This window comes from Leopardus geoffroyi, chromosome C1, assembly GCF_018350155.1.
Source record: "Leopardus geoffroyi isolate Oge1 chromosome C1, O.geoffroyi_Oge1_pat1.0, whole genome shotgun sequence".
Classification (NCBI taxonomy): Eukaryota; Metazoa; Chordata; class Mammalia; order Carnivora; family Felidae; genus Leopardus; species Leopardus geoffroyi.
In genome coordinates this window covers 199,177,924-199,205,095 of record NC_059328.1, presented here as the reverse complement: position 1 = coordinate 199,205,095, position 27,172 = coordinate 199,177,924, and the positions used below count along the sequence as shown (strand labels likewise).

The 27,172-nt window shown below is 32.3% G+C and overlaps 1 protein-coding gene across 3 annotated transcripts in view; it reads right to left on the bottom strand.

The window, feature by feature from the left end:
* SPAG16 (sperm associated antigen 16) overlaps nucleotides 1-27,172 on the bottom strand; it is a 995,967-nt gene that overhangs the window by 237,344 nt on the left and 731,451 nt on the right. For all 3 annotated transcript variants that reach the window (XM_045481131.1, XM_045481130.1, XM_045481132.1), the window contains one exon: nucleotides 17,746-17,872. In XM_045481131.1, coding sequence (XP_045337087.1) covers nucleotides 17,746-17,872 — 127 coding nt within the window. The remainder of the gene's footprint in view (nucleotides 1-17,745; nucleotides 17,873-27,172) is intronic.

The window sequence follows — 27,172 nt, the reverse complement described above, 5'->3', positions numbered from 1 at the left end:
GACTAGACCCTACCCAGACAGTTACTGGCAGTTGCAAAAACTCAGCCTTCTGCTAATGGAGCAGTCTTCTGGCAGCAATGGATAAAAGAACCTGTGTAGTCAGAGGATGGACTTTTCCAAGGGGAGGGCTGCTGGAGAAGTTATTCATTGGGACTTGCTCAGTTCTTTCTGAACTCTTTAGTGAAGCCAGACACCCCTCTCACAGAGGGAGGAAGGATGGAGGGACAGAGATGGAGTGGAGTGAGGCTATGGATATTTTAGTTCTCTTCCTCCATGCAAAAATGAAGATTAGGAGATTAAGTGTTAACCTTCTCATCAGTATTAATTCTACTTTTCATTTGGCTTCAGATGAACCAACTTTACCTGCCCTTCCTCTCCTTTGTTTCTGGCCCATTTTGAGAGAAGCTTAGGTAGAACTTAGGTTTGGATATAGAAAATCATTAGGCTTAATCCAGCCACTACAATAAATTAAAAAGAGACCTGCTTATCATTGTTTCATATCAGTGTTATTTATTTGCAAATTATTTTTTTCTCTTTAATGTATAAGAATGTTTTTTTACTCTGCTTTCTTTATATTGTAAAAATATTATGTATTTGCTTTAGGAAACCTAAAACATAAGGTAAACACCTCACAGAGAAGGCCTATACACATTTTGGCGGCTGTAATGCTAGGCTTTTCATGTACATCTGTATTACTCAGGCCTCTGGCAGGAAATGTAGAACACACATCCAGATGGAAATTTTAAAAAGACATATTAATGAAGGGACTATTTATAGAAGGGGGAACATAGAGGAAAAATTAAGGAAATAAATATATATATTGGAAGCAATAGAAAATTGTTACTTATACAAGGATTGAAAGGGCAAAGGGTGAAAAATGACCTAAGTGGAACCTGGCTAAGAAATGAAGCCCTAGAAGTAGGGCTGTCTGACAGAAGCAGCCAACAATGCAGCCAACAATGTGGCCATCACCACAAATGCATCTAAGGTGGGAACAAAAGGAATAAATGCTCCAATGTCTCCTACTGTCCTCTCCTCTTCTGTCAGGGCCTCTCATTGGCCTATTCCAAATATTAGTCAATGGGCAAGTTGACTTCCCCAGAGAAACAGAGGAGGTCACAGAAGAGCACAGAATGAATGTGGAGGGATAGAGCCAATGGAGAATGACCTGCCTCTATCATCTATCTATCTATCGTCTATCTATCTATCTATCTATCTACCTATCTTCTATCAGTCACCTATCTGGTTATTAATTGTGAAATCATGTCCTATACTCTGTTTTGTCACTACTTGAATCTTTAATAGCACCATGAATATCTACCTTTGTACTTCATTATATACACATTTATGTCATTCTAATGATCACATGGTATTCTACTGTATGAGCTATTAAATAGCAAGTCTGAAGCTTTCACATTTAATTTATTTTCAAATTGTCTTTTGTTATTATCTTTTCATGACTGATATTCAAAGATGCCCTTTTGAATTATTTTTGAGTATTATTTTATAATTAGTATGAACAATGCTCTCTTTATTTTATCATTCAACACTTAAAATGAGAATCTCTAATAATTTCATCAAATGAAAAATATAATTGACTTTGAATTGTAGAAAATATGGCTTTGTTAACACAGCTTCTACCTTTATTACTGAAAATAGTAGAGCAATATTTTAATCTGGTTGACTGAGATATGATGAGGTTATTGGGTACTACTGTCAACACAATATCATCACACTATAATCAACTGGTTGTTCTAAATTCCAAAGCCAGGTCAAGCCTTTCTTACAAGTAGCAATGTTTAACTGGGTCTACAACCTCAGGAAGAAAAAATAGAAAAAAGTTACAGGAATTTTTGGGCCTAGGCAGAAGGGAGGTATAGAAGTATAACCTAGTTCAAATGTCTCAAAACAAACTGGAGGTCAACTGTGGCAGACAAATAAAGTCAGTGTAACACATTTTAAAATAAAAGTAATTTTTGTTCATAAAAAACCCACAGGACTAAGCATTAGGAGATATGTTGGTGAAATGAATGATATTAAAATTGATGAAGTGTTAAACAGATATAGCATATTATTCTAGTAGTTCTCTTACGTTGAAATAAGGTCTTTGAGCACAATTTTCTCACTGCTTCATTCTTCCAGAATGTATAGCAAAATACTCTAAAATTCTCACTGATATAATTTTTCCCCTACAATGAAAATACTTTCCCTACATGAGCTTATAAAGATGCAAATATCTTCAAGGAGATTCTTAAAAACAAACCAAACTAATTTAATAAAATATTGTTGTCAGTCTGATAGTTGTAAAAGTTAAGCACCTTTAAATGTTATTGATGTTAAAATGTCTCTGTGTACATTTACATAGTGGTAATGAGGGGCTAATTTTCCATTGTGAGAGTGGAGAGTAGCAAGTCCATGAACTATCTCTTCCTCAACAGAACATTCAGCAACATTCATATAAATGTCATGCCTGCTTTTTAAAGAAGAAGAAAGTGTTGAAAAGCAGTGACAGTTTATGAAATTGCCCATTATTATAATATCATTAATTGCTGTTTATTAGCAGTGTCTGGAGCATTTAGATTTCTGTAATATTTTTTATAATAAAGTCTGTGACTTTAGACATAAGTAGGGATAATAATTTTGCGGTGATTTAATCATCCATAATTAATAGTAAGCCGATTTACTGATTGTTCTTTGACTTGATCGATTATATTGGCTCTTTTAAGTTTCATGTGTTGTCCTCTCTTGGCAAGATTTTAATTTATCTATATGCCATCTAATATGATGTATCTAAAAAAATTAAGATAATTTATTATAGTAATGCCTTTTTAAGAATAAAAAAATATTTGGTACCATAACCTCCAAGAACATCTATGATCTGGCTCTTGGCTAATATTTTAGCTAACTCAATGCCTCATATTTTTCTCCAACTGACTTCACCTACAGAAAGTATGGTTCTGACTTAGAAACTCTGTACTACTGTTTTCTCTGCCTGGAATCCTCTTTCCCCTGATAACCACCTCATCTATTCCCTCAATTCCTTCAACCCTCTGCTCAAATATATCACTTCATGGAGAAATCCTCCCTGAACATCTTCTCAAAAGTAATATTCCACTTTATCACTCTTCACTCTCTTGTCTTAAGTTTTCATAGTACTTATCACCACTTGGCATATATGTTGGTATAGATTCTATTAGTTATTTATCATCTGTCTCCCCTTGAGCTTTCTTCCCTAAGTCAAATGTTAAGTTTCATGATAGCAGAAAAATATATATAAGTATATATAATATTCACTTTTCTCTCCTCAGCATCTAGAATGGGGGAAAATAAATATTTCTTGAAAGAATCAAGAACATCAAAGAGACAAGGGCCACAAATGTTCATTGACTGATGAATGGATAAAGAAGATATGGTATATATATATATATATATATATATATATATATATATATATACACACACACACACACACATATATATATACATATATATATACACACACACATATATACATGCATACATATATATATGCATATACATATATGCATATATACATACATATATGTATACACACACATATATATGTATAATATACATACACAATGGAATATTACTCAGTAATCAAAAAGAATGAAATCTTGCCATTTGCAAGGACGTGGATGGAATTAGAGTGCATTATGCTAAGCAAAATAAGTCAGTCAGAGAAAGACAAACATCATATGACTTCATTAATATGTAGAATTTAATACACAAAACATATTAACATAACATAAAGGAAGGGAAGCAAAAATAACGTAGAAACAGAGAGGGAGACAAGCCATAAGAAACTCTTAAACATAGAGAACAAACTGAGGGTTGCTGGAAGGATTTTGGGTGGGGAGATGGGCTAAATGGGCAAAGGGCGTTAAGGAAGACACTTGTTGGGATGAACACAGGGTGTTATATGTAAGTGATGAATTGCTAAATTTTATTCCTGAAATCATTATTACATTATATGTTAACTAACTTGGATGTAAACTAAAAAGAAAGAGAGAGAGAGAGAGAGAGAGAGAGAGAGAGAGAGAAGGACCAGAAAGGTATCAGAAAGGCATTGTATTGGTTAATTTTTTGTGTCAACTTGGCTAGACCATGGTATCCAAGGCACCCAGTCTTTTATCTAGAGTTTTAAAAACACCAGTCTAATTGTTACTGCGAAGGTATTTTATATGTGATTAATATTTAAATCAGTAGACTTTGAGTAAAGCAAACAACCCTCCATAATGTGGGCAGGCCTCATCCATTAGGTGAAGGTCTTAAGAAATAAAGACTAAGGTCCCTAGAGAATAAAAGAATCTGTCTCTATACTGTCTTTGGATACAAGCTGCACACACACACACATACCCCTTACTGACTCTGTTTCTCTGGATAAGCCTGACTAATATAAGCATTTTCTATGCACGTATATTGATGTAGAAAAAAGGTCACTATATTAAATAGATTAAATTATCATTTTAAAGACACAAATATCAGATTGAAAAAAAAAGCAAAAATTAAAAAGAAAACAAATTAAAAAATCCCACAAAAAAGATATGAAAAAAAAATCTCTTATAGAGAGAAAGATTATCAGAGAAATATGATCCCCTTAAAAAAAAATAGGGTACCAAATTTACTGTGAAACAAAAATGGAACTTAAGGAAAAATCATTATGAAGGTCATGTTATAGGTTGATAAAAGGAAGAAAAGATCAATAAAATATAGTGATTATGAATATATGTGTCTAAAAATACAGCCTCAAAATATATGCAGCAAAAACTGAATTACAAAGATAAATTAATTAATACTTGTGGTTAAGGACTTTAATATATTCATCTTAGAAACTGAGAGCTCAAGCAGTCAAAATATAAGAAATGTTATAGGGGCGCCTGGGTGGCTCAGTCGGTTGAGCATCTGACTTCGGCTCAGTCATGATCTCACAGTTTGTGAGTTCGAGCCCCATGTCGGGCTATGTGCTGACAGCTCGGAGCCCGGAGCCTGCTTCAGATTCTGTGTCTCCTCCTCTGCCCCTCCCCTGCTCATGCTCTGTCTCTCTCTCTGTTTCTCAATAATAAATAAACATTAAAAAATTAAAAAAAAGAAATGTTATAAAAGATTTAAATGACCAGTAAATAAGCTCAAACTAAGAGTTTCATAAAAATGTTTGAATCTACAAGGCATACAATATATGCATTCTTTTTGATTACACAAGGAACATTGAAGAAATTGTCTATATTAGAAGCCACAGAAGATCAACTTAATGCAAAGCATGTTCTCTAACATAATTTAATATAAATTGAAATTTAACAAAGGATAACTCTAAAAGCTCTAGGAAACAGGAAGCCCACTAAATACTTTTGAAAAAGAATAACAAAGAGACTGGTTGCACATTCATATATATTAATACTAGAACATCTAGTAATAAAAATAGAAGTGTACCAGCTCAAAAACAATATTACCAAAAGATTAGAAAAAAGACTGCCTCTCTATGTGTACGAGGTTGGTACATGACAGAAGTAATAGCACAGATAAGTGAGGTAAGTTTTAATTGTATAGTTGAGAGTATTAGGAAAACTGTATTACTGACAGAAAAATTAAGTTGGGTCTCCCACTGTGGACATCAGATTATTGTTCTCAACTACTTGCTTTTTTCCTATATTGGGATTTAAAATCTCCAGCAAAAGGAAGAAGCCAAACTTTTACTATTTGCAAATGACATGATACTCTATGTAGAAAACCCAAAGAACTCCACCAAAAAGTTGCTAGAACTGATACATGAATTCAGCAAAGTCATAGGATATAAAATCAATGTACAGAAATCTGTTGCATTTCTATATACCAATAATGAAGCAGCAGAAAAAGAAATCAAGTATTGATACCATTTACAACTGCACCCAAAACAATAAGATACCCAGGAATAGACCTAAACAAAGAGGTAAAAGATCTACATTCTAAAAACTATAGAACACTTATGAAACAAATTGAAGATGGGGGACACCTGAGTGGCTCTGTGGCTTAAGTGTCCGACTCTTGATTTTGGCTCAGGTCATGGTCTCCTGGTTCATAAAATGAGTCCTGCGTTGGGATTCTCTCTCCCTCTCTCTGCCCATCCCTGGCGCTCTCTCTCTCTCTCTCTCTCTCTCTCTCTCTCTCTCTCTCTACATATAGGTATAACATATTATACATATATTACTCAGCCATCAAAAAGAATGAAATCTTGCCATTTGCAATGACATAGATGGAGCTAGAGTGTATTATGTTATGTGAAACAAGCTTAGGCATCTAAGTGGCTTTGGGCTTAGCTTATTACTCACTATGAGTATACTGTGGACAAGCAGATAATATTCGTCACATCCAAAAGAAGATTTAAAAGTGATTGCATTATTTGGTTTTTATTTCCTGTTGTGCTTACTGTTTAAGGATCACATGTCCTGCATAGATGCCCTGGGGTCCATAATGAGAAGACACAATGGAGTTCAGCTGAGCCCAGAAAGTACCTCAGGCCTAAGTTACCTAAAACTCTCTATAAGTGAAAAAAAGCAAATGCTCCCATAAGTCAGAAAGATCCTGAGTTTGTTATTGCAGGAGACACTGACTTACTGAAAACACCTCCCTGTACCTTGAACCAAAGGCATAAGTTGTAAAAATAAAGACATAAAGAGGAAGATACAGGAGAATACTTTTGTGACCTAGCATTGGGGAAATGTTCTTATCTTCCAAACATAAAAGAAAACAGTTTTGACTACAGTAAATTTAAAGATTTCAATTCAATAAAAAATACCATAGAAAAATCAGCAGACAACTCTTTGGAAGAAATCTACATTTGAAGCCAATAATAGATTAATATACAGATATTATTGCAAAATCACAAGTCCCCAGAGAAAGTAAACCCAATAGAAGAAATGGGCAAAGGCAATTAATTCACAGATGAGGAAACCTGAAAGATTGGAAAGTATTATAAAAAGATGTTCAGCATCACTAGTAATTAGGCATATGCAATGTATACAGTACCCACTATACTGGAAGATTTAGAAAATCAATTACTTCTTGTCTTAGTCTGTTTGGGCCATAATAACAAAATATCACAGACTGGGCAGTTTAACAACAAAAATTTATTTTCTCACAGTTCTGGAGGCTGGAAAGCCAAGATCAGGGTACTAGTCAGGTTCCATTGAAGGCTTTCTTCCTGGCTTTCATGTGCTTTCTTCCTGAGCACTCACATAGCCCTTCCTTATACATGTGCATGCCTCTTCTTATAACACCACCAATTCTGTTGGATTATGGCACCAATCTTATGACTTCATTTAACCTCAACTAACCTCCTAAAAGCCCTGCCTCCAAATACAGTCACATGAGTGGTTAGGACTTCAACATATGGATTTGGGGAGGGACACAATTCAGTCCATAATACTACTAAATGTTGATGATGAGAATTCTTGAAGGACCGTAAACTAGTGTAGTGATTCTGAAAAGCAGTGTGACAGTGCTTAGGGAAATTGATGTACTCTCTGTGGCACAGCAAGTCCTCTGCAGAGAAACTCTCAGAAGCCTGCCACCAGTATATGTATGAGGATATTTAGTACAGCATAACTTGAAGTAGCAGGGTCTTATGGGGAACTTAGGTGCCCATCACTAATACAATGGATGAATAAAATAATAAGGTGAATAAAATAGAATACTATCCAGTAGACCTGATAGACATATATTAATATGAATAAAACTTAAAAACACAGTATTTAATAAAAAAGCAAGAAACCAAATGCAATGTATGACAAAATATAGTTTTTAGAAGCCTTAGATATGTACATACACAAAATGATTCCATATATTCTTCAAAGATACCTAGAAATCTCAGGGAACATATCAGACATTTAAAATATTCCATGGAAGGTGGGGGAGAATGACAGTAAGGATGGGACATGAAAGGAGAAAATAATGGAATCTGATAATTGTCTATTTTATACTGAAAAGTCTGATTAACTCTGCTCTCTGTACATGAGGAAGAGGAAGATAAAGAAGAGAGGGGATAAAATGAATGAAGAGAAGGGAGATAAACAAGAGAAAGAAAAAAAAAGACACCGGCAAAAAAGGAAGGAAGACAGAAGCAGCAGAAGTATCCATTGTCATAACTAAATTCTGATAAGGGTAAATGGATCCTAATGCAGTATGAATGAAGGAACAAATCAAACATTATGGGAGGCATAATGAAAGGATAACATAAGAAAGCAGCAGTAATCAATACTCCAAATTAAACCAAGTCCATGAGAACAGAAATGGGTGATTATATGGTTAACATTATAAGAGTACCCATCTTTTTTCTACAGTTCCATACACAGCTACAGGATGCTATTCTTTGCAAATAATGGCACGTATAGTTTATTTTATGAAGAACAGTGTGACTTTGTTTTCAACACTCCCAGTTATGACCTGCAGATTCATGTCTATGGCTTCAGTTGACTTTGTAGACATAATCTCACCTATCTCTTTCCCAGAATTTGGAACAGTGCCTGGCAGATAGTAGGCTTACATGAAATTCTTGTCAACTACATTGCATAATTTCTAACATTAGACCAACAAAAATACAAGATAAAGAATGGTAAAATTCTTGGATAAAGAAGGCATGGCCTGAAATGCTGATCTATTATTACAAGGTGTTTATCAAACTCATTATTTCAAAACATCAACAGAGTGTTGATTTTGTTAATACCAATATGATGCTATGTCTTCTTTTCAATGTTTTTTTTTTTCTTTTGGTGGAAAAGTACATGGTAAAGGATGTTGCATGAAGATGAATTTAAACAATTTTTATTTATAGACCTCTTATATTACAAGTGAGAAAAGATACTTCTAGGCTCAATCAGATTTGAGTAAATCATATTTGAATATTGTTCAAATTTCAATTTTAGATAAATATAACTGTGAGTTATCACAAGTACCAACTGTGCAGCTCCATCTACAAGAGTAGCATGCTATTTGTTCTGGGTTGATTTGCACATCTGTTGAACTGCAACTTCTCTTAAGGATTATCCTATTAAAAAGTGCCAGCTTGGCAAATTAAAGATGATTATCTATTCAGTTTTGTATACACCATCTATTAAAAAGAAGACAAATTCTTGGGCTATATGACTTTAGGTCATGAAGTGTGTGTAGATTGAAAATTTTAACTGTTTAATTTTAAATCTGACAACTATTATATGCTACTAAATTAACACATTCCTCATGATACTATAACTTTGTACCTCTGAAAAATTCGAAGATCTAATTATGCTTCATTTCTTTATACAAATACATTTTTCTTGACTAATATATGCATAAAATGTCATTAGTCATACTTTAAAATGATCTATGCTAGCACATACATGTAATTTTTATTACATCTGCAAACATATAAGTATAGGTATTTATATGCATTGGGATATATTACTGCCTAGATGATATTAAGATACACTTATTCATGCAACTAATTTCTCATACTTACTACACGAATACAAATCTTTTTGATTTCTTAAATGTGTTGAAAATAATTTGGCATTAGCACATTAACTATAATATGTATATAACTACTGTAAATGCATTTGAAAAAAATGTTTCTTACATTAATACTACAAAACAAATCTTCATTAAATATGATGACACTAATTTAGCATTTGTCATTATTTGGACATTTGCCAGATTTAAATTGTTTGTATATAATCGCATATAATTACATATGTAAGCTTTGTAACAATTTCCAAGGTCACATAATGAAATAATTTCCAAATGCCTTTTTGACATGCTGATAATATTACATTTACACTTCTATGTAGTACAACTACAACCAGAGAGCTAAGCAATAATTATAAAAATACTTATTTAAAAAATATTGCACTAAATTAAGAAATTAACAACACATATGTGATTTCTTTGTATCATCCAGGCAATTGCAATTGCTGATTATACTTGTATAATGATGTAATTTGTAAGATTAATAAGTTATGTCTTGGTCTGATTTAACCAGAAAGAGACAGATTCTTACTATCTTATATAGTCCTATGAGAAGAATTTGATCAAGCCATAATTTATTAAAATGTTGGGACTTATGCTTTTTTTTGTTTGGCCAAAATTCTTGTTGGTACAGAGACTGAATGTGTTGTTGGGTGTGCAAGAATAAAAGTTTTGTATTGCTGAACAATACTATTATCGTTTAAATGTGAGGCCCAAGTTTTAAATAAACTTCATGTTTATAATAGATTGTATCTCCTTTTTGGATCAAGGGAGAGTGAAGTATTTCACTTACATTTTGATATTTTATTTTCAAGTTGTAAGTAATAGAAAAAGCATTTAAGTTTTATTTTAGAATATATTTTTACCTCAGAACACCATGTCCTAATGAACACAGGGAGATACAATGTGAAACTCAGGTTGTAAACCTAGTTGATTAAGTCACCTACCCAAACCTTTCATTTTAGAGATAATAAAGTTGAGGTCAACAAAGATTAAGTGTCCTGTCCAATTTCATGTTACAAATCATAGATGAATATAACTTTTTAGAGCCTCATCTTGGGTTGGGCTTGACTCAAATGGTCTTTTCTGACTTATAAGATGGCAATAATTTCTAGACTTTTCTAAAAATCAATCCTAATTCAAGTATCTGTGAGTACTGGTGATATGAAAGCATTATTTTTAAAACTATGAACACAATTCCATAAGGGAGTCTTCATAATTTGTGCAATGATGTTGTCATTAGATTAAGAGTACAACCTTCCAAACATAATATCTGAAAGAACAAGACTTTGTAACATGTATAAATTCTACTATACTTTGAAAAAGCCACTAAGTTTTATTTATATTAATCTTTCATAATTTATGTAATTCAAATGCTAATTTTATCTCAGAATTTATGATCCATTTTGGGGATGATAATCTAGTACTTAGCAACTGCTATGGCATTGCCATCAACTGATCAGAATGGATGGTAGACTAATCAGAACAGTTCATGACTATAACACTTTGTACAACTATGAATGTTCTCCCTGAATAAATGTATCTTTGGTCAAGATGACTTTAATTAGAGTTTTCAAGGAATTCCCACTATTATCAGCATGTTATTTTCCATACTTGCTCTAGGGTAAATAAAATTGCTTCTAACATAGGACATTGCATGAAAAGAAAAACAAAGAGAAAAAATAGGTTGTTTTTTTCTGCAGATGAACTGTAACCAGTCTCTATGAATCTCTAAAATTTTTATTTACAATCTCCTAGAGCTAAAAATGAAATGAAATGAAATTCAGGCTCTCACAGGACTGTACCAACATGTGTAGTTATTAATATGTATGCTTAATTAAAGCTCTCAAAACCCTTTAAAATGGGAGAAATGGAACCAAACTCAGAGTGTTGTGATGGTTAAAAGAGAAAGCACCTTGTTCAGTTCCTACAGCATAGTATGCTTCATTCCAGGCATTAATCATACACTTGGGTCTCAAGGGATATACACAATCTGATTTCCTTCAGTTCTTCCAGTGCCTTTTTCCTTCAGAGAAGCCCATATTCTACTTATGCACAAAATAGGTTTGTATACGCAATAGAGCCACGCAAACAGGGAAGGAAATAATGGGATTATAAATAATTGAGTAGAGTCATCTGGTCACTTCTTCTCTCATAATTTATCCTCTTTCCTTGTGGCTTTCCTTCTGCGGGAAATTGACATGGTAGAATGGGCTTCCTCTTAGGAAGAGCAACTCAGGTTAACTGCCTTATGCCTGAGAGATTAAGTTAGCTTGGTTTCTTCCATTCTTATTTCAGTTTTTAATCAGTCCAGGATTTAGATAAATGGCAGAAAGAGAGGCCCTGCAGGTGCTCACATAATCCAGCCCTGCTGGATTACTCCGAAAAGAGTTAATATTGAAGTGTGGGGTTGGAGTTCTGAATCCCATTAGGAAGATACAGGCACTTAAAATACTCTGTTGTGCATAAGACACATCAGAAACCTGGCAGATTATTAGGTTATTAACACTAGGTTATTTTTCTGGGGAGATTCCCTTTGTTGTTGTTGTTTCTTTCAGAGACCACAAATTGACAACTGGTGACAAGATTCTATGTCTTAGTCAGCTTTGAGCCAAACACTGCCAAGTGGTCATTAGTGGAATTATTTCACTGTCCATAGCAAATGAATCATTTCTCTAACAATATCGTATATCAGTATGAAACCAAATACTGTTAGTAAAATGAGAGGCAGAATAATATAAAGTTTAAGTTTTAGTTCCTGGAATTAGACCTGCCAGATTTGAAATCTGACTCTGTATTTGATCAGCTAGGTGTCACTGGGCTTGTTCTTAACTTCTTTATGTCCCAGCTTCCTCACCTGGAAAAAAAAGTGGCAGCTACAACAATTTCATTGAATTTAGAGAAGTCTAAACAGGTCTTTAGACTCTAGAACACTAAACATGTGAGCCAACTCAGGTGGTTCAAAACATTGGTGAAGGGACTTGATCTGGAGGTGTGGGCTTATGTTGCCTGACAACTGAGGTGATACCCTTCTAAGCACTCTACTAAGGCAGTTTTCCCTGTAAAGGGCCGTATATTAAATATTTTAGGCTTCCTAGGCCATATGGTCTCTGTTGCAAATACTCAACTCTGCTCTTATAGTGTGAAATCAGCCTTAGAAAATATGTAACTAAATAGCTGTGGCTGTGTTCCATTAAAACTATATATACATACAGGCCAAGCTGGACCATGAACAGTAGTTTGCCAATCTCTGCTCTACCTAGCGTTCTTCTGAACTGCAAGGTTTTTCCAATCTGATTGGTGGATATACAACTATTCTTAGGCTGGGTGATCTCTGTATTTTTCCTGTTAAGTGTTCAGAGAGATTTTCACTTAGTCTGTCAAGTATTGATCCTTATTTAGCTAAAGACAGGAGGGGATCTTCTGCAAATCTCCAGACCCCTCTTTCTGTGCTGCAGATTCTAACTGGTGTGGTCTCCCTGGACTGCCCACTCTTTCTCCTCAGCTCTGAAAGACTGCCAGTTTTCTCTTTGGTTTCCACCTGTCCTTGAGTATTCTACGGCAGGCATAGGGCTCATCTCATTTACTTTCCATCTCTCAGGTGTTCTTGTCTTTCATTGCCCAGTATTCCATGTCTGAAAACCAGTTTCATATATTTTGTTTTTTCTTAGTTGTTTCAGGTGGTGTGATAAATCTGGTCTTGTTATTCCATCTTGGCTGGAAGTGGAAGTCTCAATAGGTTTTTAATATTTTACATACAAGGAAACTGAGGCTCAGAAATATTTAGAAATTTCACCAAGACCATTTGGCTAGTAAAGAGTGGAGACAAAATTCAAAACCAGGGCTTCTAACTTCTAAGTGAGTGCTTTCTCCACTAGGCTACACTGCTTCCATAAAAAGAAATTAACCACAATCTGTCTTTTAAATACAAAACAATGAACTGTAGCTTTTATGGAAAGAAACTGATAAATCCAATGTGAAACAAAGATTTTGGGGGTTATTTTATTATGTTTGAAAAATTTCAGAGGGATCTCATGCTTTTTATGTTTTCCAATGGGGTCATTTTTTCTCTTTTAGCATTTATTTGTGGTTCTGCTTATGGAGAATATTAGGATTGCCTCCAAATGAGGAGAAGTCTTGCCCATTTTGATGATCTGATACTGATAAGCTTCCTACTGGAAAGTCCCCAGCTGGCTTAAACTTCAGCTCCTGCATTTTCTAAGGATGTGACTCTTTTGCAAATATACCAGAATTCTCTTTTACAAAGGAGGGACAAATATTGCTAAACTACATAAAAACATGATGAAATGAGAGATGTGGACAAGTTTATGTATAAACTCTTACAGTTAGTTTTTATTACTTTCACTATGCAAATTCATTTAACATTTTCTGAAATAGTAATAAATTTTTTATGGTAAAATATATGGCATTTGAATATGCCAAGTGAGAGAGATTATTTAGATAGTGAATATTCACAAAAATATGTAGCATTATATTACCAGGATGCTCTCAGTTTAATGAGAAAGGAACACTTATCCCTTTACAAATACTAATTTGCATATAATACGCAGGTATATATACACAGATAATCTGTGCGTATCACAAGCAATGTATTTGCAAGTAAAACATTAAGTAAATAATACTATACCACATACAACTCCTCTTTTAAATGTGTGAGAAGCTAGTTTTCTACAACAGAGAAGCTAAATTCTAGATGATGATTCATGCATCTTTAAATCTTTTTATTTTAATTATATATATAATATTTTATATAACTTCACTTCTTAAACATTTAGTTATTTTTAATATTACATGACAAGGAGGCTTTGACCCTTGTTTCTTTTAAAATTTATTTATTAGTGTTTATACTTTGACTAGGAATCACCTATAGTAGCACACAGCCTTGAGCATCTTACTTGCACACTGATATATTCACACATTTTTCTCACCGCTAATATGAATGGGATGACTTATAAGATCCCTTCCAGCTAAGATGAAACATGGTAGGTGACTGTACTAGGATTTCCTCATTATAGACTATACATTATCCCTTTGAAACACATTAGAACACTGTAAGATAATTATTTCTTCCATTATTTCTATGAGGACACTACATTCAAGGAATTTAAATTTACTTAATGCCTAAAAAGTGGTGAAGAACTAAGGATCTGAATTATAGTCTATGCTCTTTTCCTACATGATTGGTTTTCAAAATTTTTATCAATGATATATTTTTAAAATGATACACTATGAGGAATCTCAGTTTCAAAACAGATCAAGAACTATTTAATTATATATATTTATACATACTTTTATAAATTCAAAATGAAAATATTTACTTATGAGGTTAATAAATAATGAGGCAATTTTGATATGCCTAAAAATTTGAAATCAAACATTATGGACAACAGTTTCAGCCTTTCAATGACCTCTAATCCCATTTATTTCTATACTATGTTGGATTTGCAGTGACAAGAAATTCCTTATTTATAAAGATAAGTCATTGTATTTGGGAACATCTTTTTAAACAGCACACCTCATAATCTCAAGATGCTCTTCAATTAAACTGATCCAGAGACAAGAAATATGATTTGAAATTTTTGTTTACATGATGATTATTTAGAATATCTAACAACTAAATATCTTAGACAGAATGTTACCAATATTTCTACATTTATTATGACATTACATGTATGTTTTCAATATCTTTTCCTTAAGTCCAGGGACATAGCTTAGATAGAAGCAAGAACCTGTCTCACACTAGTTGAGTCCTAAACATATATAACTGCATGATTTAATTCTGTCACATAATTTTGACCTAAAAACTTGATTTGGCACAACTTAACCAATGTGAGCCCTATGTTTATTGTTTTCAATAGTGTCAATATCCTCTTTTTATCTTTTTGTGGAAAATAATTGTTATCAAAAATGCTTTTATTTGCTAACTGCTAGGCATAATAAGTCAAATTAATGTATATTGTGAGCTTATTAAGTTACATTTGATTTTATCCTCATAGTCCAAATATTTTCACGATATAAGTTTATTATACTTTTAATTTAAATAATCTTTTCCTGAATAGATCCATATTAGAAGATATCCATGTGTCCCTGTCCTTATTTTGATTTGTTTTGCTCTTGACTTTACTCTGCTTTCCTCTCTTGATATGAACATAATTTCTGTTTTACTTTGTGATTTTCACCTCTCTGTTCAGAGCCTCATTAGACTGAGAGCTTTGTTTGTTCTCCCCATTTCTTTCATTTTTTGATATATTTTAACCTTTTTAAATGAAGAATCACTGAAGACTTCTCTTCTACAGAAGTACAAATATCCCATTATTCAATGAGAAAAAGGCTTATGATGCTAATTTCTCAAATGCATAGAACTAAAATTAATTATAGTATGTTCCTTGAAGAAATGGTCAACGGGATGGGAAGGTCAGGTTGAAAATATATTCCTTCAAACTGATGAAGTGTTTTCATTAACAGGGTCCCTACTTTACACCTTTTTGTCTTTTATGTTTCTCATTGTATTGCCCTTGATTCTTATGCTTTTCTTAATTTTAGTTTATAATCAAGAGTATAGCAATCATGGAGAGAAAAACTAGGTTTGTTGTAGCAAGCACTTTAAGATGATATTGACTTGTAAGAAAGTAAGACAGGTACTGACGTTTATTTAAATCAGTTCTGCATGACTATGCATAGAAAAGAGATTTGAGTTGATGACAAGGACAGTAGAAAACAAGTAGAAACATATTTAATATTGACAATAAAATCCATATCTCTTATTAGTTGTGTAGCATTTCAAAATACCCTTTACCTTCTATTATTAGCAAATATAGCTAAAAGATTTGAGATTTCAGAATTCAAAATTCAAGGACATGAATCCTTAGATTCTTGCTTGAAACAATAAAAAGTTGTTTAAGGATATAAAAATGTTTATTAAAACTAAGTTAAAGTTCCTTTAGACCTATGATGTCAATGCAGACTCTGTATAGTGAAAAATACAATTTGAAATCTTAGTAGGCCTTCACATTATAAAATAAAATTCTCATAGTTGGGATGTTTTACTCTAAACAATGTTTTCTTTTTTAAATTAAATGGCTTAATGTCAAGAACATTAATAAAAACATTTTTAAAAAACATTGTTAATATGGTTCATATGCCAATCTGTAATGGGAACACAATCTAAAGTTTGTTAAGAAGACAAACTTACTGAATTCTAAGATTTAGGTATGTAATAGCAATATCATAAAACCAGTCTTATGAAACACACAATTCTCTTATGGCTCTAGAGTTGCTTCTAGTATCTACATACTTTCTGGGCTACAGAATTAGTATGCACTATTTTAAAATAAAACATTATTATTTCCCATACATATTCTATCTTTATTTCTTCTCTAAAATTACCATCTCTATAACTGTGATCTACTACAAATAAATATCAAAGATTTTAAAAACTCACAAAATTTTAAAAAGCTTAAAACATGTATCATACTAGCAGAGGAATGTTATGTTATCTAATAATAGATACACATTATTTAGTATAAGCTATCATTAAAGATACAAATGAAACTATAATTTTAATCTTTTAAGTAGATAACTGGAAATATTGTGTGATTTTTAACATCAGTTGATACACTATTCATCAGCAGCAAGTGTAAAATATTTTATCTGAATGGCAGTGTTTATATTACTACAGAAAAAGTGCTGAACACAATCAAATAATAATATTACAATTATTACCATTTATAATATGTATTGTCACACATAAATGCAACAATAAAACACATGTACATTTCAAATTAATTATAACATTAAGAGAATATAGGGTAATTTATTAATTATAAGACAGAAATATTCCATTGAACATGTTTTAAATTCAGTTTTGCTAAACTTTTGTTCTTCTCTATGCTTAGCCATTTTACCTTCAAAAAACCCAATTACTTACCTTGGATGGTGATTCTAAAGGATCTGGACTCTAAATTTTTCATGACACTGTTAGGAACTTCTGTTATCTATATTAGTACATACTTATCTCCTCTATTATTTCTTCCTTTATATTTATGATAAATACAATACTTTTATGATGTTATATGATAATACACATAAAATATATTCTCATACAATATTAAGAACAAAAATTTACATAAGAGGAAACATAATAAAAGTCAAGTGGAAACAGAAAATAGTTTCAGAACCAATGCTAAAGTTGTTAGCTTGGTCACAAATGGTAAACAAAAAAGATCCTACCTGATGAATCAAAGTTCACTTCATTGCCAGGACTTGGACCTACATCAATGGATACAATTGGTAAGAGCTTCCGAAAGTCCCATAGTTTTATTACTCCACAGGCATCACAGGATGCTATCATATGACCCTTTAAAGTAAAAAAAAAAAAAGAGAGAGAGAGAAATGTACATACATATATATATTACACACACACACACACACACACACACACACACACACGCGTGCGCGCACACACACACACACACATATAGTAACAATCAAAAAAGGAAGATTTGTCTTATTTTTCTAAGTTTATATATTTTTAGAGAGAGGGGAGAGAGAATCCGAAGTTGCCTCCACAGAGCCTGATGCAGGGCTTAAATTCATAAACAGTGAGATCATGACATGAGCCAAAATCAAGAGTAGGGCACTTAACCAACTGAGCCACCAACTGAGTAGCCCCAACATTTGTGTTATAATTTTATTAAATCCACAAGGATACACACCTCTAAACTAAAAAGTGTTCATTATATTTTTGTATTAAATATAATAAAATTTTAATAAAAAATTTAAATATATAAATTCCTACAGTAAATTTTGGAATATGATTTTTCAGGAAATCATTTTGATTATTTAATTATATTAATTAAATAAATGTCATGTGTATGGTATATGCTATCTACACATAAAAACTATATATATGAGAATATTGCACTAAAAGTGCACCTCAGTCTATATGCTTGCAATTAGTTAGCATTGATGATTTATACTTCAGATAGGGTAAAAATAAAAACAGAGATAGAAAACTAATAGAAACAAGGAAAGAAGGGCTTTTATCATGGTGCGTAGAAGCATTGGGACCAGGTGAAATTGATGGCAAGGAAGCAGTACATATTGTGATCTCTGAGACAAAATTTTTAGAAACACTTGGGGCTATTTTGGTAATGTAAATGGGATAAGGAAGAAAATAACTGGATAAAGGGGATGGAAAACAAAAGGCAGGGTGAATGGATCCAAGTGTAATGGAAATAGGAGTGGATATTTTCCCAGCATAGAAGTACCAGCTAGGATACATCAGTTTGAAGTTCAAGGTCTGTCTACACCCTTTCTCAAGAGATGTTTATTGAGCATACACTTCATGTCAGATACTGGGATATAGTGATGAGTAACAGGGGTCTTTGCTGTCCAGCAGTTTGTAACCTTTACTCATTCTCATCATAGCATCATTTAATTTTGGTATCCAGTGACCAATTGAAAAGAACCCAGATTATGGGCCATATCAGGCTCATACATAATGTTTATAAGTGATTATACTTTATACTATTTTGAATTTGATATATACTTTCCCTTTCAGCTCCAGATTCTCTCTTTTTTTTTTTTTTTTTTTTTTTTTAAGAGAGAGAGAATCTTAAACAGACTCCGTGCTCAGTGTGGAGCCCCACCCAGGGCTTGATCCCACAACCTTGGGATCATGATCTGAGCCGAAATCAGGAACCAGATGGTCAACCTACTGAGCTATCCAGGCACCCCTCTAGCTTAGTTATTTTTAATGTCAAGTCAAAAATCATTTTCTCACCTTTTTCCTTAATATTCTAAAATGTTAAAGATAATAACTTGAGTATTGTACAATTCTCCTTACCATTTTGAACTAGTTCACACCATTGTTTTTCTCATTTATTCTTGATTTTTATCCTTTCTGGGGAAAAAAATGTACATCTTGTATGACAGTCCAAGTGGAATCTTTGTTTTTCCCTAAACATACCAGCAATGTAACAAATGCCATCAGTTTTAAAATTCTATGACTGTTGTCACTAGCAAAGCAATACAACTTTGTCCCCAGTCTAATAAATGGGATATTTAATCTTTTTTATGACTTAAAAGGAACATGGAGAAATTGGAATGTTTTCAAATATGTAAACATATTTTGTAGGAATTGTGAACAATCAGTGAATTTAATTTTCAGAAAAGATTAGTTCTCAGAATTAGCAGGGAATATTAATGCTAGAAATTAGAAAGAACCCTTTCCAGATATAAGGGTTTTAAAATATCTTTCAGAGGTGACAGAATGAAATCTTTTTTTCAACTGTGAGAACAGAATAGATAAATTTTAATCATAATTTAATTTGGAGGCACTTCTTACTAAAGGCAGGATAGAGAGTTGTGCTTTTCTTGTCTAGATTGTATGAACTAAAGAGAATCTTAAAGTGTGGTTTGTATCACTAAATATAAAAATGTGAGGAAATACACTAAAAATAAAAAGGTTCCATCATTTTGGGGGATGAAAATGAGAGTTTCAATAGTCTCAGTATTTTTACATTTAACTCTTACTGTTGCCAAATGATTGGTCCTTAACAGTTTGATAATATTAAAATAATGAGTCAATACTTGTTAAACATTTAATGAATCAAGTACTATACTAAAAGATTTATTAATAAATAGTACATATTTAAACCATTTTGAGTAATATCATTTAGGCAAATCTCTACATTTCCCAAGGCACTTAGAAGTCAGGATAAAGTATACACTACAGTAAAAAGAAACTGTAATGACTTATTAAGTGACAGAAATAAATTTGTGTTCAGATTTCATAACTAAGGGATTCTGAGAGATTCTTGGTCGCAAAAGAAAAATTTAGCTATAATTCCATTAGCCAGTGAGGCAGACGCAGTGCTTGCCATAATGCCAGGAGCATAGCAGAATTCAAAAAATATTTAATTTTTGGAGCTTACCTAGAAGTTTTATTTTAGTCCAAGTCCTTCACTAGCAGTCTCAAGACAAATATTAGTTCTGGGGTACGTGGATGGCTTAGTTGGTTAAACATCCGACTCCTGATTTTAGCTCCCGCCACGATCTCACATTTTGTGACTTTGAGCCTCGCACAGGGTTCCACTCTGATGGTGCACAACCTGCTTGGGATTCTCTCTCTCCCCCTCGTCCACACCCTCTCTTTCTCACACATGTGATCTCTCTCTCTCTCAAGAATAAATAAATAAACATTAAAAAAAGATAAATATTAGTTCTAACCGAATGGATCTGAATCACTTAGATAAAAGGAAAAGATAAAAGATGCAGAGAATCCAGAGCCAAAACTTGGGGATTATCTTTAAGACCTGATGTCCCTCCTCCTCCTATCTCAGGAGAATGAGGCCCATCTGCCAACCTCCTTCTATGATGTAGAAGAATATACTAAAATACTGCCAATCCAAACTGCATAGCGTGTTTTGAGGGAGAAGTGTGAGAAAGGGATTACTTGACAACCTGGGGGACAAAGCAGACATTTTATCCAGAATTTATGTCAGGTAAGAAAACAAAGGGAAGCTATACTTAGGCACTTAACCTAAACAAAGAAAGATCATTTACATAGATAAAGTTTTTTGCAGAGAGGTGGAATTGTAGGACAATCTTAAAGAAAGTAAAGACTCAAGGATTTTGTGAACCTTTCTAAAATAGAATTCTGATTGTCATCAGTACCGGTACTGATACTGGAGAGGTTACTCAAAAACACTTCAGATTCAGGGATAAGGAGGTTTTTGTGACACTGAATCCCCAGGACCTAGCATAATTCCTGCAACATGTTTGGCATGTGATCTTGAATAAATCACTGAATGAATGAATATAAAGGGAAAAGAGAGCAATCAATGTTGACTGTATGTAATTTAAAAGGATTTTTCCCCCAAATACAGAAATGTTAAATGACCTGAAACTCAGAAAAAAAAAAGTTTCTGTGATACAGATTCAAATAGTTAAATAAAGCAAGTAGAATTTAGCAAAGTGCACAAAACATGTAGTTGAAGTAAAAGTGAAGACTCACAACTCCTGACTGCCCCTGTTAAAGCCTTTCTATCTCCACCTTAAAGATCTTATAGTGAGAAAAGCCGTAGACATAAAGTTAATTATAAGTTAGAGTACAGCAACATAAAATCAAACTAGCCTCATCTAGACTGCTGGAAACATCCTGGAGAACATTAAGCATATGTATTGAGGACCACGAGTATTCACACTTTTGAAACTTTTCATACCTCTGAAATTTATTATAAAATTAGAAAAGAATAAGATGAAAATGAAAGTAGCACTATTTATAAATAATAATTAATATAAAATAATTAATTAAATTAATTAATAATATAATTATAATTATATAATTATATATATAATTATAATTAATAATAATTAATAATTTAATATATAATATATAATATATAATATAAATATATATATTTATATATTTATATATTTAATTTAATTTATTTATTATATAAATATATATATTTATATATATTTATATATATTTATATATATTTATATATTTATATATAATATATTTATATATTATATTTATATATTATTTATATATAAATATATATTTATATATATTGATATATTATATATTGATATATTATATATTTTTATATATTTATATATAAATTATATATATTATATGAATTATATATAAATATATTAATTTATTTTATTTAACATATAAATATTATATAAATATATATAATATATAATATAAATATATATTAAATATATATAATATGTTTAATAATATATATAATTATAATTAATAATAATTAAAGAATTTAATTATTAATTGCATAATTAAATAATTAATTAATATAAAATATATTTATAAAATAAATATAAATTAATAAATAAGTAAAATGGAAACAAATGAAACTTGTAATAATCTAATATGGAAGAAATGAACTTGAACTGCTGTGGATCCAGAAAACTGCTAGAGGCAACTTTCATGCAAACGACACCAACAGCAGCAAGAAGACAAGCAGACTGAAGTCCTCTGTCTCCGCAGAGGTTCCAAGCATATTTATATATTGTAAAACAAAGAGAGGAAAGGAGAAAACAGGGGTGCTAATGAAGTCATTTCTAATTTAAATGAATTATTAAAAATTATTTTCATAAACCAATAGTGTTCCTTAATATAAAGATATTTTATAGCTTTATATAACTTTCAAAAACAATTTTCTAAGCTTGGGCATTAACATCATTTGGGGGTAAGAGGCTATTTTTGAGGTAGGGTAAGAAATGTCACATAGTAATAAAATATTCTATATGAAAGCCTGATCTTTATGTTGTATGTCAGGAGGAGATATAGAAAATCTTAATGTATTGTGGAAAACACAGTCCAATTTGTCCTCTAGATCTTTACTCTGGTGAATCAGGTAAGCAGTTTCTTGGTTCAACTCACTAGGTTTTATATATACTTTTATACCTTTATGTTTCTCATTTTCTTTTGGAAAATCAATTTACACAAAAACAATGACACGTAAGTAAGCAAAATATGTTTAGGTCCATAACATTACTTCTTTTCTGCAAAGGTTCTTCAAGGTTGAATAACAGGTTATATATATCTGTATCTATATCATCTATATCTATATCATCTATATCTATCTATATAACTATATATATATAACTATATATATAAAGTTTCTTGTCTCAAAGAGTTATACAGTATAATAAAAAGTCAAATGAATGATTATATATCAACTGTGCACACATGAGCACGTTGTAAATTCTGTAAGTGAAGGTACTTTGGCTTAGGAGTACATTCCCGTGACCTTTAATAGCACACAGTAAATGTTCAATAAATAACTGTAGTATGAAAGAATAAACACCCTGGATGAAATATTATGAAGCCATAAAAATAATAATTACAGAAACAATGTAAAACATGAAAAATTTTATGCTCAACTGTGGTTATGTTAATTGAAAATATACAAGAAATATGCATAATTAAGTGAAGATATATATTTATGAAAAGCTACCCTGAGGTGGTGCCTTGATGGCTCAGTCAGTGAGCATCTGACTCTTGGTTTTGGCTCAGGTCATGGTATCACATTGGTGGGTCCAAGCCCCACGTCGTGCTCTGTGCTGACAGCAGGGAGCCTGCTTGGGATTCTTTCTTTCTCTCTCTCTCTCTCTCTCTCTCTCTCTCTCTGTCTCTCTGTCTCTGCCCCTCTCCTGCTGTCTCTCTCTTTCTCTCAAAAATAAGTAAATTAGAATTAAAAAATTTTTTAAATAAATCAAAAAAAATCTGCCCTGTATTTTTTTTTTGAATCTTTATTATTTTAGGACAGTTTTAGGTTTGTAGTGAAATTGAGAGGAGGAGACAGAGGTTTTTCCATTTACACTCTCCCACTCACACACATAGCCTACCCCACTTACAGCATCCACTTTCAAAGTGGTACATTTCTTACAACTGAAGAACCTACATTAACACATCATAATCACCCCAAGTTCATAATTTATATTATGGTTCACTCTCTGTGTTGTACATTCTATTGGTCTGGGCAAACACACAATAACATGTATCCATCATTGTGGTATCATACGAGATATTTTCATTGCCCTAAATACTCTCTGTGCTCATTCAACCCTCCCACACCACTATCTACTCAACCTCTGGCAATCACCGATCTTTATGCTATCTCCAAAACCTTACCTTTCCCAGAATGTCATTTGGTGGGAATCATACAGCATTTAGTCTTTTAAGATTGGCTTTTTTCACTTAGTAATATGCATTTAAGTTTCCTCCATGTCTTCTTATGACTTAATAGTTCATTTTTCATAGCTTACTAATATTCCACTATCTGGATGTACTACATTTATTTATCTATTCAACTACTGAAGGACATCTTGGCTGCTCCTAATTTTGGCAATTATGAATAAAGCTGCTATAAACATTTCTGTGTAGGATTTTTTGTAGACATAAGTTTTCATCTCCTTTGGGTAAATACCAAGGAACATCATGGCTGGATAGTATGGTAAGAGTATGTTTACTTTTGTAAGAAACTGTCAAAATATTTTCCAAAGTGGCTGCACCATTTGGCATTCCTAACAGCATAGAATTAGAGTTCCTGATGCTCCACATCCTCACCAGCATTTGGTTTGTTAAGTGTTCCAGATTTTGGCTACTCTAATTGGTACGTAGTGATCGATCATTTTAATTTGCATCTCCTTCATGAAAGATGATATGGAGCATCCCTACATATACTTATTTGCCATCTGTATTTCTTCTTTTGTGAGGGATCTGTTAAGGTTTCTCACCCATTTTTTTAATCAGGTTGATTATTTTCTTATTGCTGAGTTTTAAGAATTCTTTATATACTTTGGAGTCTTTTATCAGATGTTCTTCGCAAATATTTTCTCCCCGTATGTGGCTTATCATCTCATTTTATTGACACTGTCTTTCACAGATCAAAAGTTTTTAATCTTAATGAAATCTGGCTTATCAACTAATTCTTTCATGGATCATGCTTTTGGAGTTGTATCTACAAAGGCACTGCCATACCCTAGATCATTAGGGTTTTTTCCTAAGTTATGATCATAGGGGCTTTATAGTTTATCATTTAGGTCTGTGATCCATTTGAGTTAATTTTTATGAAAGGTGTAAAGTCTGTCTACGTTCGTTTTTTTTTTCATTGTTTTCCAGTTGTTCTTGCATCATTTGTTGAAAATATTACCTTTGCCCCATTGTTTTGTCTTTGTTTCTTTGTCAAAGATTTGTTAACTGTATTTCTGGTGGTCTATTTCTGAGCTTCCTATTCTGTTCCATTGATTTATTTGTCTAGTTTTTCACCAAGACTATACTGGCTTGATTACTGTAGCTTTATAGTAAGTCATAAAATCAGCTATATCAGTCTTCCAACACTGACTGTAGTTCTCTGTTAATATTGTGTTGGCTCTTCTGGGACTTTTGTGTCTTCATATAAACTTTAGAATCCATTTGTTAGTGTACATAAAATAACTTGCTAGGATGGTGATTGGGATGACATTGGATTTATAGATCAAGTTGTGAAGAACTGGATCTTGACAATATTGAGTCTACCTATCTGTGAACGTGGAGCATTTCTCCATTAATTTAGTTATTCTTTGATTTCATTCATCAGAGTTTCATAGTTTTCCTTTTATAGAGCTTGTACATATTTTGTCAGGCATACCTAAGTATTTTTAGAGGTGGTAATATAGATAATATGTTTTAAATTTCAAATTCCGCATTTTCCTTTCAGGTGTATAGGAAAAACATCAACTTTTGTGTACTAACCTTATGTCCTGAAACCTTGCTATAATCACTTGTTAGTTCCGAAAGTTTTTTTTTTTTTAATAAATTCTTAAACAGTCATTTGTGGACAAGGACAATTTTATTTGTTCCTTCTCAAAATGTATAAACTTTATTTCTTTTTTCTTATCTTATTTCATTATCTAGAACTTCCACTATAATGTTGAAAAGGAATAGTAAGAGGGGACATCCTTGCTTTGTACCTGATCTTAGTGGGAAAGTTTTGAGTTTCTCACCATTAAGAATGATGTTAGCTGTTTTTTTTTTAATATATATTCTCTATCAAGTTAAGTAATTTCCACAGTACTCCCAGTTTATTAAGAGTTTTTTTTTTTACCATAAACGAGTGTTATTCCTGCATCTACTGATATAATCATGTGATTTTTTTTCTTTAGTGTGTTGATGTGTTGAACTACATACATTACTTGATTTCTGAATGTTGAACCAAGCTTGCATAACTGGAACATATCATACTTGGTTATGGTGTATTTTTATATACTGTTGTATTCAATTTTCTATTATTTTGTTGAGGATTTTAGTACCTATATTCATGAAAGTCATTAATATGTAGTTTTCTTGTAATATCTCTGTTTTGTTTTGGTAATCAGGTAATGTTGACTTCATATAATGAGTTAGGAAGTATTCCTTCAGTTTCTATTCGAAAGAGATAGTAGAAAATTGATACAATTTCTTCTATGAGAAACAAATTCGTTTTTCTTTCTTCTCCTTCTGCTATTCCCATTATACGTATGTTTCATCTTTTTTATGTTTTAATTTTTTCTTTCAAGCTTTTATTTAAAATCTAATTAGTAAACGTATAGTGCAATATGGGTTTCAGGAGTAGAATTTAGTGATTCATCATTTACATATAACACCCAGTGCTCATCACAGCAGTGTTCTCATTAATACCCATCACCCATTTGGCCCCTCCTCTGCCCACCTCCCCTCCATCAACACTGTTTGTTCTCTATAGTTAAAAGTCTCTTATGGTTTGCCTCCCTCTCTCTTTTGTTTTTCCACCACTTTCCTTATGTTCATCTGACTTGTTTCTTAAATTCCACATGCAAGTGAAATCATATGGTATTTGTCTTTCTCTGACTGACTTGCTTTGCTTAGCCTAATACACTCTAGCTCCATCCACATCATTACAAATGGCAATATTTCATTCTTTTTGGTGGCTGAGTAATAATCCATTGTGTGTGTGTGTGTGTGTGTGTGTGTGTAATAATATATATCACATGTTTTTTATCCATTCATCCATTCAATGGGCATTTGGGCTCTTTCCATAATTTGTATTGTTGATAATGCTGCTATAAACATCAGGGTGCACATACCCCTTCAAATCAGTTTTTCTGTATCATTTGGTAA